The sequence below is a fragment of the Neopelma chrysocephalum genome, unplaced genomic scaffold (genome assembly GCF_003984885.1).
Source record: "Neopelma chrysocephalum unplaced genomic scaffold, ASM398488v2 Primary Assembly neopelma1_26, whole genome shotgun sequence".
Taxonomy (NCBI): Eukaryota; Metazoa; Chordata; class Aves; order Passeriformes; family Pipridae; genus Neopelma; species Neopelma chrysocephalum.
Genome location: NW_020897695.1, coordinates 20,482,575 through 20,502,147, shown reverse-complemented (window position 1 = coordinate 20,502,147; position 19,573 = coordinate 20,482,575). Strand labels below are relative to the sequence as shown.

The 19,573-nt window shown below is 41.1% G+C and overlaps 1 protein-coding gene across 9 annotated transcripts in view; it reads left to right on the top strand.

The window, feature by feature from the left end:
- Nucleotides 1-19,573, top strand: part of HECW1 (HECT, C2 and WW domain containing E3 ubiquitin protein ligase 1) — a 265,996-nt gene that overhangs the window by 92,174 nt on the left and 154,249 nt on the right. For all 9 annotated transcript variants that reach the window (XR_003533038.1, XM_027675830.1, XM_027675827.1 and 6 more), the window contains one exon: nucleotides 8,651-8,758. Coding sequence is in view for 8 of the 9 variants with exons in the window: in XM_027675830.1 (XP_027531631.1) it covers nucleotides 8,651-8,758 (108 nt within the window). In the remaining variant the exon portion in view is untranslated. The remainder of the gene's footprint in view (nucleotides 1-8,650; nucleotides 8,759-19,573) is intronic.

Genomic DNA, 19,573 nt, shown 5'->3' with positions numbered 1-19,573 from the left:
TTTGAAGGTTCAGCATATGTTTTTCTTTTCTTAGTTTTCTGGTTTAGAACTAAATCATTCCCACTCCTTAGTGTTTATAACACTTAAATGCACTGTTCATAACACTGGAATATTCTCATGCTGCCCTTCACAACTACTGTAATGACTGTGTATGCATTGACCATTTGTAATATTTCTCATTCATTGATCTCTCCAGCCCTGAAGACATTCTCTTTCTTCGCTGGAAATCTTCCACTTTGTAATAAGTTTATAATTGAATACCATTTTTCAGATAAAACCAGTCCAGATTCTCAAGAGATTCTTTGCACCATGGTGCTTCAGTGCACACATCTGAGTTGTGTTTGGCTTGGGTTTTTTTACTGCTCTATCAGATCACAAGCTCCTGTCTAGTTTACTGTGTGCTGTTATGTCTTTCAACAGAGCTATAAGCCCATTTTTCAAATATATTTCCCCCCTATTTAATGAACATTGTTCACCTGGACAAATGTCATCCTCATTTACATTTCAGATCTTCCGATGTCCCTTTATATCATGTCTTTATACTGCCTGAGGCCTGCAGCATCTCTTATTTTAATATTTTCCAGAAAATTTCATGGGTGCACTGTTTTCTCCTAATCCTCATTTTCCAAATTACACTGTAGTCAATAGAGAAGCTTCCGCTGACTGTGGGAGCTTTAGAACCATTGTTATATTAAAAACAATCAAACAAAACTCTTCCATGTTGTACCTTACCACATGTAGTGTATCTTCACTGGGGCAATTGTGATCATCCTTGTTTGGGTTCCTCCCTCCCATTTTCAGTTCTGTGTGCAAACTGGGCGTCATTAATTGTGGGGAAGTTTGTGCAATGCATAGCTGAAGTGGAGCTGTTGCTGTACTTAAACCCAGATGTGGTCCATCTGCTGCAGGGGTAAGAATAAACCTGGAAGTGCAGGAGCTTTAAAGCAGAGCCTGTAACTGGGACAGGCATAGCTGAAGTAGCACTCAGAGCTATGTGGATACTATCACACATCCAAATGTACGCAGAGCCAAATGACACCAGTATAACTGGACAGATGCTCATCCCACTGCAACCTGACATCTGCTGGGGAGGTTTTAGCCTCTGCAAGTTGTTATTGCTGAGCCTCAACTCTTTGCTTTCCTCATTCTTTTTACCTTTTCAGCCGAAGATTTGTGGTTGTTGGACAGAAATAGGTGAGTGATGGGTTGATCCAGAGCACAGGTCCCAAACACCTCAAGGACACCATAAAAGAATAGAGCCCATTGCCACCAGCTCTGCTTTTAGCCAAAGGCTCCACTGTACAGGGAAGGAGACGCAAGACCCTCAAGTGACAGAGCTCAGGCTCTCAGTGGGGTTAGCTCAAGTGCAAGGAGGGCAGGACAGTGAGGACAGACTGGATCCACACTTTATCCAGAGCCTTCTGAAAACCCACAGACATATCATTGCCAAGACTTAATAGGTCTCTGTAACTGGCAGTCATTTGCTTTTTTAATTGGTGTTGGTGTCATGAAAGATGAGAATGGTATCTCCCATTATTTGGAGGCTGCTGGAGTGGTAAAGGATGATGTCATAAGTGGCTCTGAAAGGAAGCTAGATGTTCAACGGTAAGTGTTTTACTGAAAGTTGCAACTCCTTGATCTTAAGAGTGGCTGACGTCATTTGGGTGTAAGGTGTAATTCTTTCTGCTTCAGATTAGGTGGTTCAGGTTTTAAACCAACCATGCCTGCCTTTCTGTGTGCCTGGAGCAGTTTTACTTAGGACCATTGTCTTCTGCCTTCAGTGACTAAGAATTGTTGCAACTTTGACAACTCTGTTTTATCACAATTTATGCTCTTCTATCTTTCTTCTTTCCTTTGGTCTTTTTCTTGCCATGTCTTCCTCTCACTGCTCGTCTCCACTCATTGTTCACATTTTCTCCTTCCCAGTTTATTTTTTTTAACTGGGTAATTTTTGGAGGATTAAAATGGAACTTTTTTCATGTACTTGAAAAAAAAGTATATGCAAAACTCTTAGATCAAGGACTAAACTTGCAGCACCAGTGGAGGATTAGGCCCTTGTTGTTCAGCACTCTTCTCCCTGAGAAGTTATAGAAGGAGGGATGGTAACTGTAAATTGTACTATATTCACTGCCTGCAGCAGAAATTGGCAAATGAATTAACAGTGAAGTTTCAATCCACATTGGAGCTTAATATGTAGCTGCTGAAGTCAATGAAAATGTTCCTATTGACTCCTATAATGATAGCCATTATTTGTGACTTTTTTTTTACTGTGATATCTTTGTAAATAAGAAATTGGTATCTACATCTTCTGCATATATTTCTCATTAATAACTCCTCTTCTGCAGAATGATGACTGCTTGTATTGTACGGCTCTTTGGAAGCACGATTTCCAAGGGCTAGGTTTTGCAATGCTAAAGAGTCGCAAAAGGAAACACTTGCATCGCCTGATACAACTCACTGTAAGCTACACTTGTGAATTGTAGAGGCTGTTGTCATCACTGAGTTCTTCTTCAAGTGATAAATTGGGTAGTAAGAGAATAAACATCAGAAATAAGACAGTTATCCATGGCTTACACTTGTATTATCTTGCAAAATAATTTTTTTTTATTTTATTGACATTCTATGAAGAGTCTGGAGCACAAGTCCTACGAGGAGCAGCTGAGGGAGTTGGGGTTGTTTAGCCTGGAGAAGAGGAGGCTCAAGGGAGACCTCATCACTCTCTACAACTACCTGAAAGGAGGTTGTAGCCACGTGGGGGTCAGCCTCTTCTCCCAGGCAACAAGTAACAGAGGGCATAGTCTTAAGCTGCTCAAGGGGAGGTTTAGCTTGGACATTAGGGGGAATTTCTTCACAGAAAGGATGATTAGACATTGGAATAGACTACCCAGGGAGGTGGTGGAGTCACCATCCCTGAAGGTGTTTAAAAAAAAACAACTGGACATGGCACTTGGGGCCATGGTCTACTTGACATGGTGGTGTCTCGTCATAGGTTGAACTCAATGATCTCAGAAGGTCCTTTCCAACCTAATTAATTCTATGATTCTCTGATTTACAAAATCCCTTTCCTTCAGCTTTCCATGCAAGTTGCAAAGCAGATCAACCAGAGCTCAACCACTTTGTATAGAAAATTGTTTTTAAAAGCATTTTACTAGCTATCTTCATATTTCATTATAGTAAAGACATACATATTGACCAAAAGCACTTTTTAAATTTCAAACGAAAGCAAATGTATTCAGCTGAAGACTGGAAGTCCTTCTGTAAATTCAGAAGTACAGCATTTCTTTTTCATAACAGATCAAGACATGAAGCGTAGCTTTTATTTTTGCGTCATAATTGTATTAAGTTTATAGAAAGCAAATGATGTAGAATGTAGTGCTAAATCAAATTAGTGATGGATAAGAGACTGGAATAGTGTATCAAGATCAGGCACTTAAACTGACACTGCATTCCAGTCTCATGTTAATTATTTGTTTCTTTGAAGGTAACACAGGTTATTCTAAATTGTGTAGTGGTTAGTCATGGAGAATGTGGAAAGATAGGCTGGTCATATATATCAGTAAAACACTGAGGGAGCAGAGTAGGTTTTCCATTTCTACTTCTTAAGTAAAACTAAGACTAAAAGGGTCACTTAGCTATTTGTAATTTGAACTCCATCACTCCTTTGGAGGAAGATGTGTCTACTGTCTGTTTCTCTGTGGGAATTTCAGGCAAGCTTTCAAATACGGAAGTCCTGTCTGTTTAGTGTAGGCTGCTGACAGCACTTGAAGTCACCGTTACATATTTTACGGATCTTTTGGAGGGATGGCCTTAATCAACATTTTCCCTAATTCCTCTGAAGAACAGCATGCTTTTTGTCAACTGGATACTGTTTTTCATCTAAAAGATAGCTTTCCTTGGTGGCCATGGTTCTTTAACAGTCTCTCTCTCTCTCTCTCTAGTGCTTTTGAAGTATATTGGGATGCCCAGCATGGAAGTGACAGCACAGAATATTTTTAGCAGTAAAATGCTGTGCTTGGAGGTATCTGGCTTAGTGAGGAGAAGCAGTCCATCAGAATTGCTGCTGGTTCCCAAACCACTTGTTTCTAGCATGCCTTGGTCCCTCTGGCTGCTATTCAGGCCCCAGCTGCCTGGCTCTGGGTCATGCATCACCTTCTCAGTTTCCTCTAGGGAACTGTGCAAGGTGTGGGAGATCTGTGGAAGCTGCTGCTCCTTTCCCAGTGCAGCTCTACAAGTCTGCGCCTGCTTCAGCAAGAGGCAGCCGATGCTTCTGTGTGCCCCAGAGCAGGAGAACCAGAGAGCAATATCTGCTGGCTCCCCATCTCACACACCCTCACCATCCCTGTCTCTAGCTCCAGAAGCAACTAATGATGTTCAAAGTGCAGCACATGCTGAATACTCCCTCATTTTAGACTATCCTAATTAGTTAGCTGTTTACCGTGCAGGGAAATGAAGCCACAGATCTGAGGGCAATGGCAAAGTGTTAGCTTTTTTGGCCAAGCAGGGCCAAATCCAGGCTGTGCAGAGGAAATAGAGAGCTAGTTTAAAGGTTAATCGCATTTCAAAAATAGAGAGAGGGAGATGCGTTACAATGCTTCATTGGAAAAATGTCAAAAGCCATTGGCTGCTGGCTGAAATATATGAAAGGGAGCAGCATTAACTCTGCTCTTCTTTTTGTGTGGAGGTGAATGAGGCATTTCGCCATTTACCTTTGGGAATTAAGATGCAACATGTTTTAAAGGTCAGTTCCTTTGTTATAGGATTTTCAGTAGAAACAGGAAATTAAGTTTATTTTCCTTTGCACGTACTCTTTCTCCTTTTCATACCACACCATCTATTCACTTACGTATGGCATGAATGTTGATAAATATATGTACATACATATGCACATATATGTAGTCCACTTAACAGCTCTGTATTTCACATGCACAATTTTCTTTGACAATGTGCTACATACATAATGTCCATGTTCCAGGAATAGCATGCCTGGAATAGTATCACTTGCCAATTAAAACAGGTCGATCAGGCATATTCATACATTCCAGCCTCCTGACAAGTTTCAACTACTTCTATTTTTGACTTGCCAGAGGATATTTCTTTCTTATCTTCTACCTCCCAAAAATACATACCTTCAAAACATGAAAGAGCGAGATTTCCCTTTTGGACCCGAATGTATTTTTCTAGAGATAAAATTTGTCTGGCTTAAAAATCCCAATGAACATGAATTCCTACTGGACTAAAAATAAGTTTTATTTCTTTGGAAATAGAAAAGTACCTAGCCTTTCAAAAGAGACAGTCAGGGTTTAAAACTGACTGTGAGAAGGATCTACATACTGGATTTCTAAATCATGACAAATACATTTTATATAGAAAATTGGTTTTATACCTAAAGGCTCCCCTGTTCCTTTTTGAGGTGACCTGCATATTGCAGAGCTCCATAAAGTCATATTAAAATATCCTGTCTGCTGCCTGAGCGTGTATTTCATCAGTGGTCATTGTCCATAAACTGTGTGCACATGGCTAGTTCCATGTGTGTATCCCTTCCTTGGGGACCTGCTTTGCTCTGAACGCTGTCCTTCCTGCACACCCCTGTCTCTTGCCTCCACGGCAGGAGGCAGTGTGCAGGTGCTACTCAGTGGGAGCAGCTTGTTCCAGCTTTCCTATGGTCTCACCTGTCAGCTGTAATCATAAGGGATAAGCTTGCTTATCCCTTCCCTTCTGTGTTCTTCTACCTTGGACATGCAGATGGATAGTGACCTTTCTTCTCAGCCTGGTTTCCCAGACTTCCTGTACATTTTCAACAAAAAGGAGGAAACAGCTTTCTGCAGTCCTCCCCACTGGCTCAGCTTGCAATAGGGATGGCATTTAGTTTGGGTATGGGCATATGTCAACCCCTCTGTCAAGTTAGAGAGGTTACGTGATGCAGAGTTCACGCTGCCTTTGTGCCAGCTGTGGGAAGAGGACAACAGCCCATGCAGTGGAAGTGCCAGCTGGCCCCCTCAGATACTGTGTATGAACACAGTATTTTAAAGCTGATTCTGAGATCTCTTGTGCCACTAGCTTAAAAATGTCTGCAATTTCTTAAACAAGGCCATCCAGTCCAACCCAACTAAGCCTCCTTAAGCAGGCGTGGTATTTTATAAACAATATATCTTGAGGAACAGTGATTACCCATACATCTTAATAACATGGCAGGTGTTGGAGCATCTCCAGCAGCTTACAGAGACTAAATATGACAAATAAATATCAGAAGTGCTGTAGCCAGAGAGCAGCATGCTGGAGCTGAGGGATGTTCTCAGCACCCCACCAGGATGAGAGCCAGGGAGGGTTCCCAGGCTCCAGCTCAGTGCAGCATTTCAGTATGTGCTCACCTTTAAGTATGAAGTGTTTTCCCTGCTAAAGCAAAAAGGGACAGTTAATAAGTTTAAGTCTTCTCTCACGTATATGTGTTCCTACTTCCACAGAATGGAGTGGGTAATCCTCGATAATCCATATCCAGGATGGTCCTACACTGAAGGGATTCCTTAGTAAACGAAACTCTGAGAGTAATGGTTGTATACTTATCTGCCTTTTTTTAATATAAATAATATGGAATTTGAAAGAAGAGAGAACCAGCTAGAAAGTAGAGCAGAAGAGCAGAAATCATACCAGAGAATTTTACTATTGAAGGGTTACTGCAGAGGTATACTTCAATACAAAGCATGAAACGCAACTAAGTGAAATAATTTCTAAAAATTAGCAAGCCAGCAAAGGGAAAATTTATTGTAGATAGCATTGCTATTTATAATTATCCATTGCAATCGTTAATGACTTCTGTAAAAGGATTTCTGTTGTAAATCTTCTCAAGAGAGTAGCACTGAACAGTTCAGTGTTGGTACCCGCTTACCTTCCTCCTTTGAGAGCATGACTATGTAAAGCCAATGGGACAATGTTGACATCTTCTTGCTGCTTTACTCTCTCAGTGAAAGTGTAGTTTCCTTCAATTTAAAGTTTCCTTTTTTTAACTAATGTAAAAGTCTTTGAGTTTTTCAGCTTTGTCTGTTGGACTGTGTCTTTTGCTCTGCATTTGGTCACACCATCAGTCTGTCCTCAGGCACAGTGACCCTTGTTGTGTGTGTGGCATTGTCTTTGTTTTCTCGTTGATATATGTAACAACAAAGCCAATTCATCCCAGTGTTTACAATTGATGTATTTTAATCTCAGATTGAGTGGTTCACATTTTTTCTCAGTTTTTAGGGTGACTAATAATTAATATAATTGTCTTCAGAAGCGAGTCTCAGCACCCACTCAGGACTGTTTCTGTAGCAAGGTTGAGTTGGTTAAGGCACAGTTTTACAAATCTCTGTTAAAATTAAAACTGTCCTTATCTCTAAAAGGAAAAATCTGGGAGATTGCTGGCTGGTCTCTGCAGGCAGAGATTGTGGCCTTTTGCTTTGGCAGAGCACAGATGTGAAATCTGTTCCATCCCCCTGAAGCTAGAGCAATGAGGCCACGGCCCAGCCCATCCGGGGTTGCTGCTTCAGCCTCTTCAGTTCGCGGCCATTTCGGACTACCCACGAGCCCCACTCCTCTGTTCCCAGCTGGAAATGTCTCATGTCTATTTTATTTTTGTATTTAGTGACAGTCAAAACCACAAGTGCTGGGCTGTTATGGTGGCAATATGTGCCTTTTTATGTGCTTGAAAGTGGAGTGTAAGCCAGTAAGTTGGTGAGTGTGGGCCTGAGGCTGCAGCATGGTCCCACTGGCTGGTTTTTGAGCTGTTGGATAAAAGGGGGTCCAGAACCATGCCCTTGCTTGGAGACTGGGATGTGTTTGCTCACATCTGCACCACATGGGGCTTGCAGATTGAGAGTGGTCTGGAAAACAGCTTGTTGAGGCAGTGTAAAATGAAACTTGGAAACAGACTAAAAATTTACTCCTGTGGACAACCAGAAATCCACTCCTCAGGCTCACTACCTGCCCGCTTTTTATTTACACGCAGACCTGCATGTGCAAGGGGATCACTTCTTCAGCCTTGGTTCTCAGCAACTTCTTAAAGGTTATTGGTTTTTGTACGTTATTCCTTGACTTCTCTGAAGATGAGGTTGGTAGTCTGACAGCTGCTAGGTGGCTCAAACACTGCAAGAAGACAGTGTCTTGTTGTCAGTCAACAACAGTTGTGGAGGCCGAGGGTTGTGAAGGCACCCAGTGAGTGGGATTCTTCAAAAATAATTGTCTCTTTTGGTACGCTGCAAGAAATAACCACATCTGTTGTGGTACAAGTAAATGTAGTACAGACACCTGCATGTAACTATTTTCTGTAGGGCTTTTTTAAGGGAAGAGTTGGTGCAAGGGAGGAGGATCATTCTATGTTACAGCTAGATAATTATGTTAATTAGGTAGTGGTTTATCCATGGTAAGCTAGATGTTTTCATTTTTGAGAATTTTGTAGGGACACATTTTTTAAAATTAGATTTCAGGAAAAGATGTGATTTTTAAGACAGTCTGCACTTTTGAAAAATATAAATGAGTGATAAAGCTAATTTCTCAACATGTGGCACCAAGCTGCCTAGCAGTCACATCCTGTCAAGCCAACAGCTTATTTTCAGCCTGACTCTCTGCTATGCATATTGTCATAACAGGCTCTTGATGAGACTGTTTTCTTTATTTGTAGATGAGGTCTTGTCTGAAAACTTTCTGGACTACAAGAACCGCGGTGTCAATGGCTCTCACCGTGGACAGATTATCTGGAAGATTGATGCCAGCTCTTACTTTGTGGAGCGTAAGTATTTTTAACAATTCTGCTATGCTATAATTCAGTCACTGCAGAAAGATAATTGAACTGTTATATTTGTTTTTATGATGTTTTTATGCCCAATATGTCTCTTAGGAAAGGCCAAAAATGTTACCAAAATCTTTGAGTGTATTGAAAAAAACTGAATCACTTGGTGGAATAAAACCCATAATTTCTGCAAACAAATTTTGTAGGCATTGACTTATTCAATTGTTTTTTAAAATACAGTTGTGAATACATGTTTTACTCAATTTGCTTCTATTTGGACTACATCATTTGCTATGAGGTGCATTAACTTTAGTATGGTATTAAGGAAAACAGGAACTCAGGGGCATAATCTCAATCACACCAGCTTTTAATTGGAAAACTTCATGGTGTATCCGGCTTCCACCAGATTCCGGCTTCCACCAGATTCAGGTGGATTCAAAAGTAAAAAGAGTCGAGTTCTGATTATCATCTAGACCAAGAAAGGTATAACAGTATGTAGTTGCAGCAAGGTACATTAATTTCAAATTAATTGTTCCTCATAATATTAATATATTACCCAGGGCATCTGATGCAATGCAGTGTAACTCTTTTCCACCCCCTTAGCAATGAAAATGCAGAAACACTGAATTTGCTTCTGCAAAGAACTAGGTACCTTATACAGCAAGTTAACATTTCCAGCCCTGACTGTCTCATGTCTCTGACCATTTGAGTCCTTTCTATTTTCAAAGAGTTAACATGTGCTAGTGTGAATGGAATTCATGGTCATCTTTGGAGAATAGAAATAGGGTACTCAAAAGACCGGACTGAGATCTATAGCAAAACATCTGCAGTGAAAGAACCACATGTATCCTTAAGGAGGAGTTAAGCATGAAGAAGAGTAGCAATTTGAGTTTTACAATTGTACTAAATGTTTCCAATGATGTACCTGAGCCTCCTGGACAAAATTCAGACATTTGGTAAAAGCATTTATAAATTGCTTGACAGTCAGGTATATGTGTTTAAGACTGACTGAATTTGAGAGCAATCAAAGGAATCTTTGATATAACCTGTATTCTAAAGTATTTGTAAAGGACATGAGTTATACTTCTTTTATCTACAACTTTGACCTTAAGTATCTGGGATCAGCAAGGATGCTACATGTAAACATTTTACAGACACTCAATCCTAGAAACAGGTTATCTCTTTGCAGTGTGAGGCATTGCTGATGATCTGTAATTCCTAGTGCTTAACTAAATTGAGAATGCTGCTCTAAAGAATTAAGGGAACCACTGAAATGTCTATAGGACATACAGGATGCTTATATCCTGTGTTTTTAAAAGTACATGGATGGGAAACTGTTTAATATATAAGAACGTTGGGTGTAGTTATCCTGGTTTTGGGACAGAAATTCATTGCAGGATCTAACTTGTAAAGCAGACTCTAATTTGCAGATGCTTTGAGCCATGGTCACTAATCTTTGAGACTGATCATACTTTCTTTTAGCTGTTAAAGAAGCGTAGAAAGAAGATACAAAATCCCAGACTGAGTTTTGAAGAGACCTTAGTACCTTGGTTTATTGAGGAAGTTTACTAGGCTGCTAGTACCTTTCTTACCTAATCCACAATACAAAAGGAAGAGGCAGAGAGTGAGAAATGCTTGGGTGAAAGCCTCTTTAGGTGGGCCACTTTTCATTAAGGGCTCAACTGCACAATGAATTATGTCAGGTTAATAGGTTGCCCCCATTAGCTGAGACAGTAGCTTTTGTTAATTGATTGCATGTGCATTCTTCACTTGCCCTACTGTAAGAAAATGCAAATTAGCATAACCATCCTTCACTGATGCTTAAAACTAAATTGTACTACACCATAGTTGGGCAGCCCATGGTTGATAAGTTGCTGCCTCTTGGTAATTTGTTATGCTAGTATCATTAGGTTGTGAATGTCAGCCCTGAGATTGTGCCAGTGTACTCATCAAGAACAAATCATTGCCCTGTCCAGGATTAAAATAGGAGAAAATGAAGTAGGCAGTAGTAAATAGCAGCACATGTGGATACTCTTAGAGTTACTTGACTACTGAAGTGGGAAGTTAAAGTGGTGAAGAATGTTGATGTATTTCAATTTTATATCTCTAAAGGCACATTCGAGGATTCCTGCTCATTGTTAAGACTTATATATGAAAGCATACAGCTTTGCAGTTGATTAAATGTTATGTTAAAAGCTGCAGTGTCTGAAAACCTCAAGTATTTTCTATCCAAAGAGGATGGTGTAAACAATCTTCCTTCAGACTGTTACTTCTTGAACAGAGATCATATCTTCCTTTTATGTTGCATAGCACACAATATGGAGTGCAAGAATCAGAAAGATACTGGTCATCAAAATCAAACTCAGATAAGAAATGTAGCTAAGATATGGTAATTTATTTTCAAGGTATCCGTATTGTTTTTCCATGTATTATGTTATAATTCCCTTAACTTGCTATTGACTGGAGCATTGCTGATTACAGCATTAATTCTCTATAAAACAGAGTAGCTCAGTTGCAAAGGCAGCTCTTAATTTCTTCTTTTGCTTTTCCTGTAACTGTTTGTACTTTGGTATCTCTTCACCACGAGTCAATATTGGCTATTAATCAACCACACAGAGCTTCAGAAAAGGTCGGAGTATACCCTGCAGTCTTTGGCCCATGATAGCTGGCAGGAGCTATGATAAAGGGGAGATCGCTGTATGGCCAAATAAAGAATCAGCTTTATATAGAGAATTTAAGTTTCTCAAGGAAAAAAAAAATCAAAGGTATTAAAGACTAGCTGATTTGTAACAGTGAAATTCCCATTAATATGAAAAAAAGAAGCATTAGAAAGGAGGTCAAGTAAATAGAGAGTTAGTACTCATTTCTGTATTGATTATGGAGGCATATATAAAATATTTGGGAGCATTTTGTTCAAAAACCTTAACGTCCCCCAATTAGTTATCCTTTCTTTCCTACATTTTTGAAACTAACAAGCAAATGAAATATGACACTCTTACCATGTAACCTGTAGTCATTATACCACTCTTTAGGTACTTAACAGATTACTGACATCTAATCACTGGAGATAGTAATTGGAATGCAATGGTCTGGGACCTGGAATAGGCGTGAGTAAAGGGAAAAGCATCTGCAAGTTATTTTCTTCATGGTAGCAGATTATCACAACAGAAATTTATCCAACACAATTATAATGATAATTACTGGCCAAGAGAGTCAGCCTAGAGGACCACATTAGAAAGAAATTGTGCACGTGCTGCTATGGGAAGAAGAAACTAACAACGAGAAGTGCATCACAAGGGGAGAACACAAAGGAAAACGTGGAAAGACATTTCAACCATTTTCTGCCTTAATTGGCCTTCTTGTTCTTTCATAAAACTGAAATTCTGAAATTTCAGATGCTTCTCTGTTGTTTAAGCTGTACTTTCACAGTATTCTCAGTGGACTGCCCAGTCAGAGCCATTAAACGCACCTTTTTCAGGTATATTTAAAATCTCACTTGGTTAAGAAAATGCTTTTTGTGAGGTAGGTCAGTCACAATGCAAAATAGTTTTCTTTTTTTGAAACATGCTTCTATGTTTTTGGGGGTATTTGGGCAAAATAGATGTTACTTTTGAATTTGCTGATAGCCTGCATTGAGAGCATCTACAGGGCCTTATCTGTTTTCAAAACAAAGATAATTTCTTTACTCATACCCATACAGCATTTTCAGACACCACAGATGTTTAAAGTCCGTGTTTGTTTCAGTGATCTACTTTTTCACCTTGAAAAGGACTAATATCTTTCCCAGAGAAGCACATGCCTTTCTGCTTTGGATTTCACAAACTTGCAACATAATGTTACCAGATAGATATGTAATTGGCATGAGCCAGAGAGGGAATTGCTTCCAAATTACAGCATGAATGCCAGCAGAACAGAACTCATCTCCTATTAATACTCAGCAAACAAAAAACCTTAACAGCTGCAGAAGCAATGTTGGACTACAGCCAGTTTTGCATTTCTGCAGAAGTCTGGCAATTTGGGTTTTTCTGACAGTCAGTGATAAACAGTAAACACCCACTGTAGCCATGAAATGGTCAGAGTTTGTGGAGAGGGAGGAGCAAAGAGAGGCTGGGTGCCACTAGGGGTGTATACTTTGTTCAGTCTTGGAGAGCACTGCAGTGAAAGAACCAGCCTATAGTGGGTTTTCCAGGAAAGGAAACAAGCTCTGCCTCACTGCAGCTTCTGGCACACTTTTTGGCTTATGCAGCAATACAGAGAAAGGGTATGCAGGAAACTGTTCCACTGAGGTGTGGTGCAGCATCATGTTGTGAGCAAACTAGCTTATCCTTACTATGATGAGTAAGGTTTTGACACTATTCAGAATTGCACTGAAGATAGCCAGATACCTTGGACCCCCTGCTTAATCTACTAGCCTCTGTAGGTGTTTTACTATCTGACAACTAAGAACCACTTCCAAGGATGACCAGTCATCCATGTGGCATTTTTATGCAGAAACTTATGCAGTAGTTGTTTGTTTAAATTTGTTTCTGTTGTTGTTGCTGCATTTTTAATAACACAGATGGATGATAGGCCTTGCAGGAGACAGAAATGGTACTCATTTACTCTTATTTACTTACAGGGAAATAATGGTAAAAATAGGTACAACTAAAGTCAGAGATCTGAGACATCCTGGTATATCTGCAGGTAGAAGGTGTGTGTTCTAGGTCATGGTCAATATGTGCCATGTATGTGTGCATTTATGGAAAGGTACAGAAATGTCCCCAAACTGGCAATCAGCCCTTTCATCTGGGGCTCTCTCTAGAAAACATATCTTTTGCATATCTTTGGGAGGCTGATATGAGGCCTACTTTGTACTTTGAAAGTACAAATTATTGAAGGATGTTCTAGCCTTGAATGTTTCCAAATAAATGAGGCACAGTCACATCAACAAAAGCTCTAATGAAACTAGAGTATTTTCGGGACACACTGTTGACAAGTCTAGCCCACTAAAATAATTTCCTGTTTCCATTTTCATTGCTTTAATGTCTCTCAAATCATATACTCTTCACTTCGTGAAGGAGCGTGCGAGAAGGGAAAATACAGACAAGGCTGTTGAAGTCCATCTTGATACACCTTTTAGCGCAATCTATAGTCATGCTGCATGACTTTAACCTTTGTGAGTCCACAGATGTTAAAGCCAGAGCAACACAGAAGCATCTTTAACAGACTGTTTAGCAGAATGGTTAAAGGTGTTGGAGAAAAAACAGATATGAAGCAATAAGAGAGACTTATACCCCAAAAAGTGTATCTGCTGTTTGTCTCTCTCCCAAGGAAGACATGCCATAGTTTTGAGGTTCTTTCTCTTCATCTCCTTGCACATGTATTAGTCTTACTGATGTTTTCTGGCTGTCTTCGACCCTATACAGAATTTTTAAATTCCTCCTTCTTTTCCTCAGCCTGTTACCCTTATAGTAGTTTAATACTACACTTCAGCCAGGCTTAGCTTTGGGAAGAGGAATTGGATGAAGTCTGAAACTGGATGAAGGCATTTCCTGTTTCAGGGATGTTGAGGTTCCTCAAGAACCTTGTGCTTGAGATCCTTTGTTCAGTCCTTTAATCTTTGCTGTTACTGTATTTCCTGTTCATTTTCCTCTTGCAAAGTCTTTCTTTTGCAGGCAGCAACCTATCATAAATGGAAACATAGGCCAATCCACACAAGACGTTAGGCAGCTACTTCTCAGCTTCCTTCATGGTTGCACTATGGTAGCTTAACCAAAAGACTTGTCTGGAAATTGTGTTTTTCTCAGTCTTTTTCTCCCTTTACACAACTTGTTTTGACACTTGGGCATATTTTGTTTGTGCTTTGGAGATCAGGGCTGTTGTTTTTTCGTTCACACACAGGAAAGGAGATGCTTGCGTTGCAACATGCGTGCTTAGTGACACCATGCTGGCACAGCCTTGCTGGTCCCCACACTACCTGTCCCATGCTTTTCCTGGCAGTGCTTAAAGAAATTAAAAAGCCCTTACTCTTCCAGCAAACTGGAAAGTTTTAAATGAGAAATAACGCCTGATCTTAGGCATTAATGTCAGAGCAAGTCTTTCTGCACTAAGCCGTAGTTCCCAGTCACAGAGACCACAGCTTACATGGAGTCTTTTCTCAGCCACTTAACCTTCACAGAATCACAGAATATGCTGAGTTGGAAGGGACCCACAAGGATCAAGCCCTTAGCCTTGCACAGGACCATCCCCAAGAGTCACACCATGCATCTGAGAGCATTGTCCAAACACTTCTTGAACTCTGTCTGGCTTGGTGCTGTGGCCACTTCCCTGGGAGCCTGTTCCAGTGCCTAAGCACCCTCTGGGTGAAAAACCGTCTTCCAACATTCAGCCTAAACCTTCCCGACACAACTTCAGGCCATTCCCTTGGTCCTGTCACTGGTCACCACAAAGAAGAGATCAGTGCCTGCCCCTCTTCTTCCCCTCATGTGGAAGTTGTATCAATGCATTGGAGACTGGACATCATCTAATTCTCAACGAAGTGGTCAAGAAGTTGCAGTAACATTTAACTGAAGTTTTAGTGCTAATTATACTGTGATTTGGTGCTTTTGAGACCAGGTTTGGATGCACAGATCTGTTGTTTGTCAACTTCCAGACCTTTGGGGTTTTTTTTAATTACAGTAGTGTCTAGTGCCTGCCAAGAGTAGATCTTCTTTTCTATGTACTCAGATAATTTCCGATTTCCATCCTAAAGAGCTACAGTCAGATGCATTCAGTGCAAATGTTTGACACCTAACTTCAAAGCTCAGATAGAAAAGATAGATTAATAGATGAGAGATGGAAACAGAGACACAAAGTGAAGAAGTGACTTGCCAATGCGTGGGTACAACTGCAGATAAGACTTCAATTTCTGTACTCCCTGCTTAGTTTCTCATCTGGTAATTTTAGACCACCTCTAGTCTGTCTGCAGTCTGAGCTATTAGGATTTACTTAACAGTTGTACCTTGAAAATAATTGTGCCCTGCTAAATAGTACATTCCTCTTCCTTTTGTTCTTTAAGGAACAGAGTTTGTGAAAGGTGTTCTGCTGGAGAGATGGGAGAAGTTTGTTGTGGCCTTACTGAAACTGCAATGAGCCTCAAAATAGGTGCTAATGAAGGAATCGGGATTTTCTTTCCTCTTTTTTTCTGTTCCATTTTTTATTTTTAAGCCAGCTCTGAGCATACTGGATCTGCTTTTTGTTTTCTTTCCCAAAAGTTGTCAAGCTGAGGAATAGCAGTAACTTCCCTTGAAGTCCAACAACCTGAGTCTTGCCTGATTAGTCCTTTACCTAGGAAAGACGAAGAGTCATCTCGCTGGCTGAACTGGCAGAAAAAGTGCAGCCTGGTGAGGATACCTGGCCCTCAGGTCAGGTGCAAGCTAATGCCAAGTGGTACTGCCTGAGGTACCAGATGTGCCTCCCATTTTGAGATACAACAGCATGTGATTTTGTATCTTGGGAAGAAGATGCTTGACAATAAGGTGGGAGAGAGGGGAGAATCACAGCCCTTTTCTGCTCTCTTCTTCATTCGTCACATTGTTTTCTTTGTCTCCATTATCATTTTCCTCTGGACACATCTGCTCCGTCCCTAATTTGACTAACTCTCTAACTTGGGAGATTTGTTACTTATGGGTGGACACATGACACTGACCTTCTTTCAGGCTCGTTTGATCTTAAAGTAAGGGGGAGAGTTAACATTTTCCAACCAGGAGCTTGTTGCTTAGCACCCTTTACAAGAAACAAGTAAGGCCTGGGGAGCATCCAGTAGTGCTGCCAGTACCAGGAGGTTGAAAAGAGGCTATGTGGTCCTTAAAGTAGTTCCTGCTTGAATCTGTCCATGCTGCAGCACAAAAATTTGTAGACAGCTATAATTTCTGATCTGGTCTGTGCCACTCCCTCTTCTCCAGATCTCGCTGGAGGTATCAGGTAGGGGCTACATCCTTCGGTACCTCTGGAATTGCTTAGTGATCATGCAATTGCTCCCCAGTATAGAGTAAATCAAGTAGAAGCCATGAGTCCACTCTGTACCTGCAATGTACCATGGAAGAAATGGTAGATCTTTGCTTTGGATCTGGGGGAGTCTAACTGTAGGTCCCAAAGTTTGAGAATATGGGTCCACATAAATGTTCATTTTGGTCTTCCAGTCACGTCAGCAATATCCTCAGCCATGTTGTACTTGCTTTAGGATCAGAACTCCTGCACATGCAATGTGTTTTCTGTTTTGGCTTCAGTATCACCCAGTATATCATTGACCATATCATGTACTTGAGGAATTTTTTGCAATTTGTTTGTAACCCCGCTATACTATTGTCTGATTTCAGCCAGACATTCTGTTTCTCATGCCTTCTGGTGGATGTATCGAGCCTGTGCAATGTATTTTTTTAGGTGGGATGCAGCATGTGCAGAACTGGACCCACCCTTTAATCCTAAGGTTCATCTGCCAGGGCCTAGCGAGCTTGGATGCTGACAGCGAGGTCCTTAGGACGTAGGTTTAATTGGAGTGTCCTTCTCTTAGATGGATGGCCTTACAGGGCTAAGCGAGCTCCATCTGCCCGGGTTTGGAATTAGAGTTGTAATTCTCCTAGGATGACTGCCAGAAGGCTAGTGAACCCATCCTGCCCATTGCCTTCTGGTGGTTATGGCAATATTTATCCAACCCATGGATAGTTTTATTAGACAGACAAAACTTACTTGGCCTTCCATGTGGAAGGCAGAATTATATCTGTCGTACAATACTGTAGTAACTCATCCTGCTTCTGAAAAAGTGCATCTATGATGCAGGAAACCTTTTGATAATTGGGTTTTCTCATTGCCTAGCTAGTAAATATAGCCCTGTTGTTATCTTACTCCTGGTCCAGGCTTTCCTGCTGTAGGTACTGCCAGATGTATGCCATTTATACCCAGAATAGACTTACTAAGAGAGTGGGAGGTCAGCAGGGATGAATTGCTGTCCCCCTGCAGGGTTCAAACACTTCTGCCCAGCAGAAACATCTTTCTGCAAGGTCTTTGATATTGGTAATAGGATCTTGAGAACCTCAAACAAATAGTGTTTTATACTTTCAAGCTTTTCTCTAACCCTTTCAATACTTTAGATGTTCACTTTACCCCAAGACATAATCGATGAGGTGCCAATGCTTAGATCTGGGGTGCATCCAGGTTGTCTTCAGACTATTTTTCTGCTGAAAGATGATGGTGAGCTGTTGCTCCGCACAGAATTCTAGCAGAAGTCAACCATTATCGTTGCAGTTTCCAATACCATGCTTGCCTAATATTCCTTTCCATGCTTCAAAATTCTTACCTACTCTGGTGTTGAAATCACCAAGGATAATGATCTTATCATCTGCGGGCACCTTTTGGGTAAGGCGGTGCAAGTCAGTGTAAAATTTATCTTTTTCAGCAGGGTCAGCTTGGAGAGTTGGGGCATATATACTAAAGATGACAACGTGTTGCTTGTTGTGTAGTGGACTTTCTGAGCCCTTTCTAATAACCAGTGGTGTGAAACAAGGCTGCGTTCTTGCACCAACCCTATTCACAGTCTTTTTCAGCATGATGCTCCAAAGGGCCACGGCAGACCTCGATGATCAGGACAGTATCTACATTCGATACCGTACTGATGGAAGCCTATTCAACCTAAGGCGACTGAAGGCCCACACTAAGACTTTAAACCATCTTGTCCGGGAGCTGCTTTATGCTGATGACGCTGCCCTTGTTGCACACACAGAAGCAGCTCTGCAGCGTTTAACATCCTGCTTTGCAGACGCTGCTGAGCTCTTTGGGCTGGAAGTCAGCTTAAAGACGACAGAAGTTCTCTATCAACCAGCACCTCAGGAAGTCCCCCATCATCCTCATGTCACCATTGGCGAATCAGAGCACAAATCAGTTCAGCAGTTTAATTACCTAGGTAGCCTCATGTCCTCGGATGGTAAGATTGATGAAGAGACAGACAACAGGTTAGCAAAGGCATATAGTGCTTTCGGAAAGCTTCATAAAAGAGTTTGGCGAAATAAACACCTGAAGATAAGTACCAAGATCAGTGTTTACAGAGCCATAGTGCTGTCTACTCTCTTATACGGATCTGAATCTTGGGTCATCTACCATCACCCCCTGCGTCTCCTAGAACGCTTCCATCAATGCTGTCTCCGTACAATCCTAAACATCCACTGGTCAGATTATGTGACCAATACATCTGTTCTTGAACAAGCAGCAATCACAAGTATTGAGGCCATGTTGCTGAGAACACAGCTTTGTTGAGCAGGCACGTCTCAAGGATGTAAGATCACCGCCTCCCTAAGATCCTGCTTTATGGTGAACTTGCCACTAGCTGCCGCAAGAGAGGAGCCCCAAAGAGAAGATACAAGGACTCCCTGAAACAACATCTCAGCCTTGGCCATATTGACCAACATAACTGGTCTACTCTGGCCTCCAGTCGGGAGGTCTGGAGACACACCATCTATAACGCTGCTGATGCTTTTGAGAAAGCACGCAGGATCACCCTTGAGGAGAAAAGACAACGCAGAAAGAATCGTGCCTTGCAGAATATACCATCTAAGGAGTCTTTCTGCTGTGCCTTTTGCAACCGGACGTGCCTATCTCATGTTGGCCTTTTTAGCCACCAACGCGCTTGTAAAAAACGTGGGTAGAGCCCTCCCCAAATCTTCGTTCGCGAAGCCTAGCCATGATGATGACTTTACCCCATCAGTAGCAGGTATAATTTCTTCCCATATCTCCTTGCTAATAGCTTTTTATATAAAGAAAAGGAGAAAAAACAAGAACCAACCAAACAAAAAAACCCCAACCTCA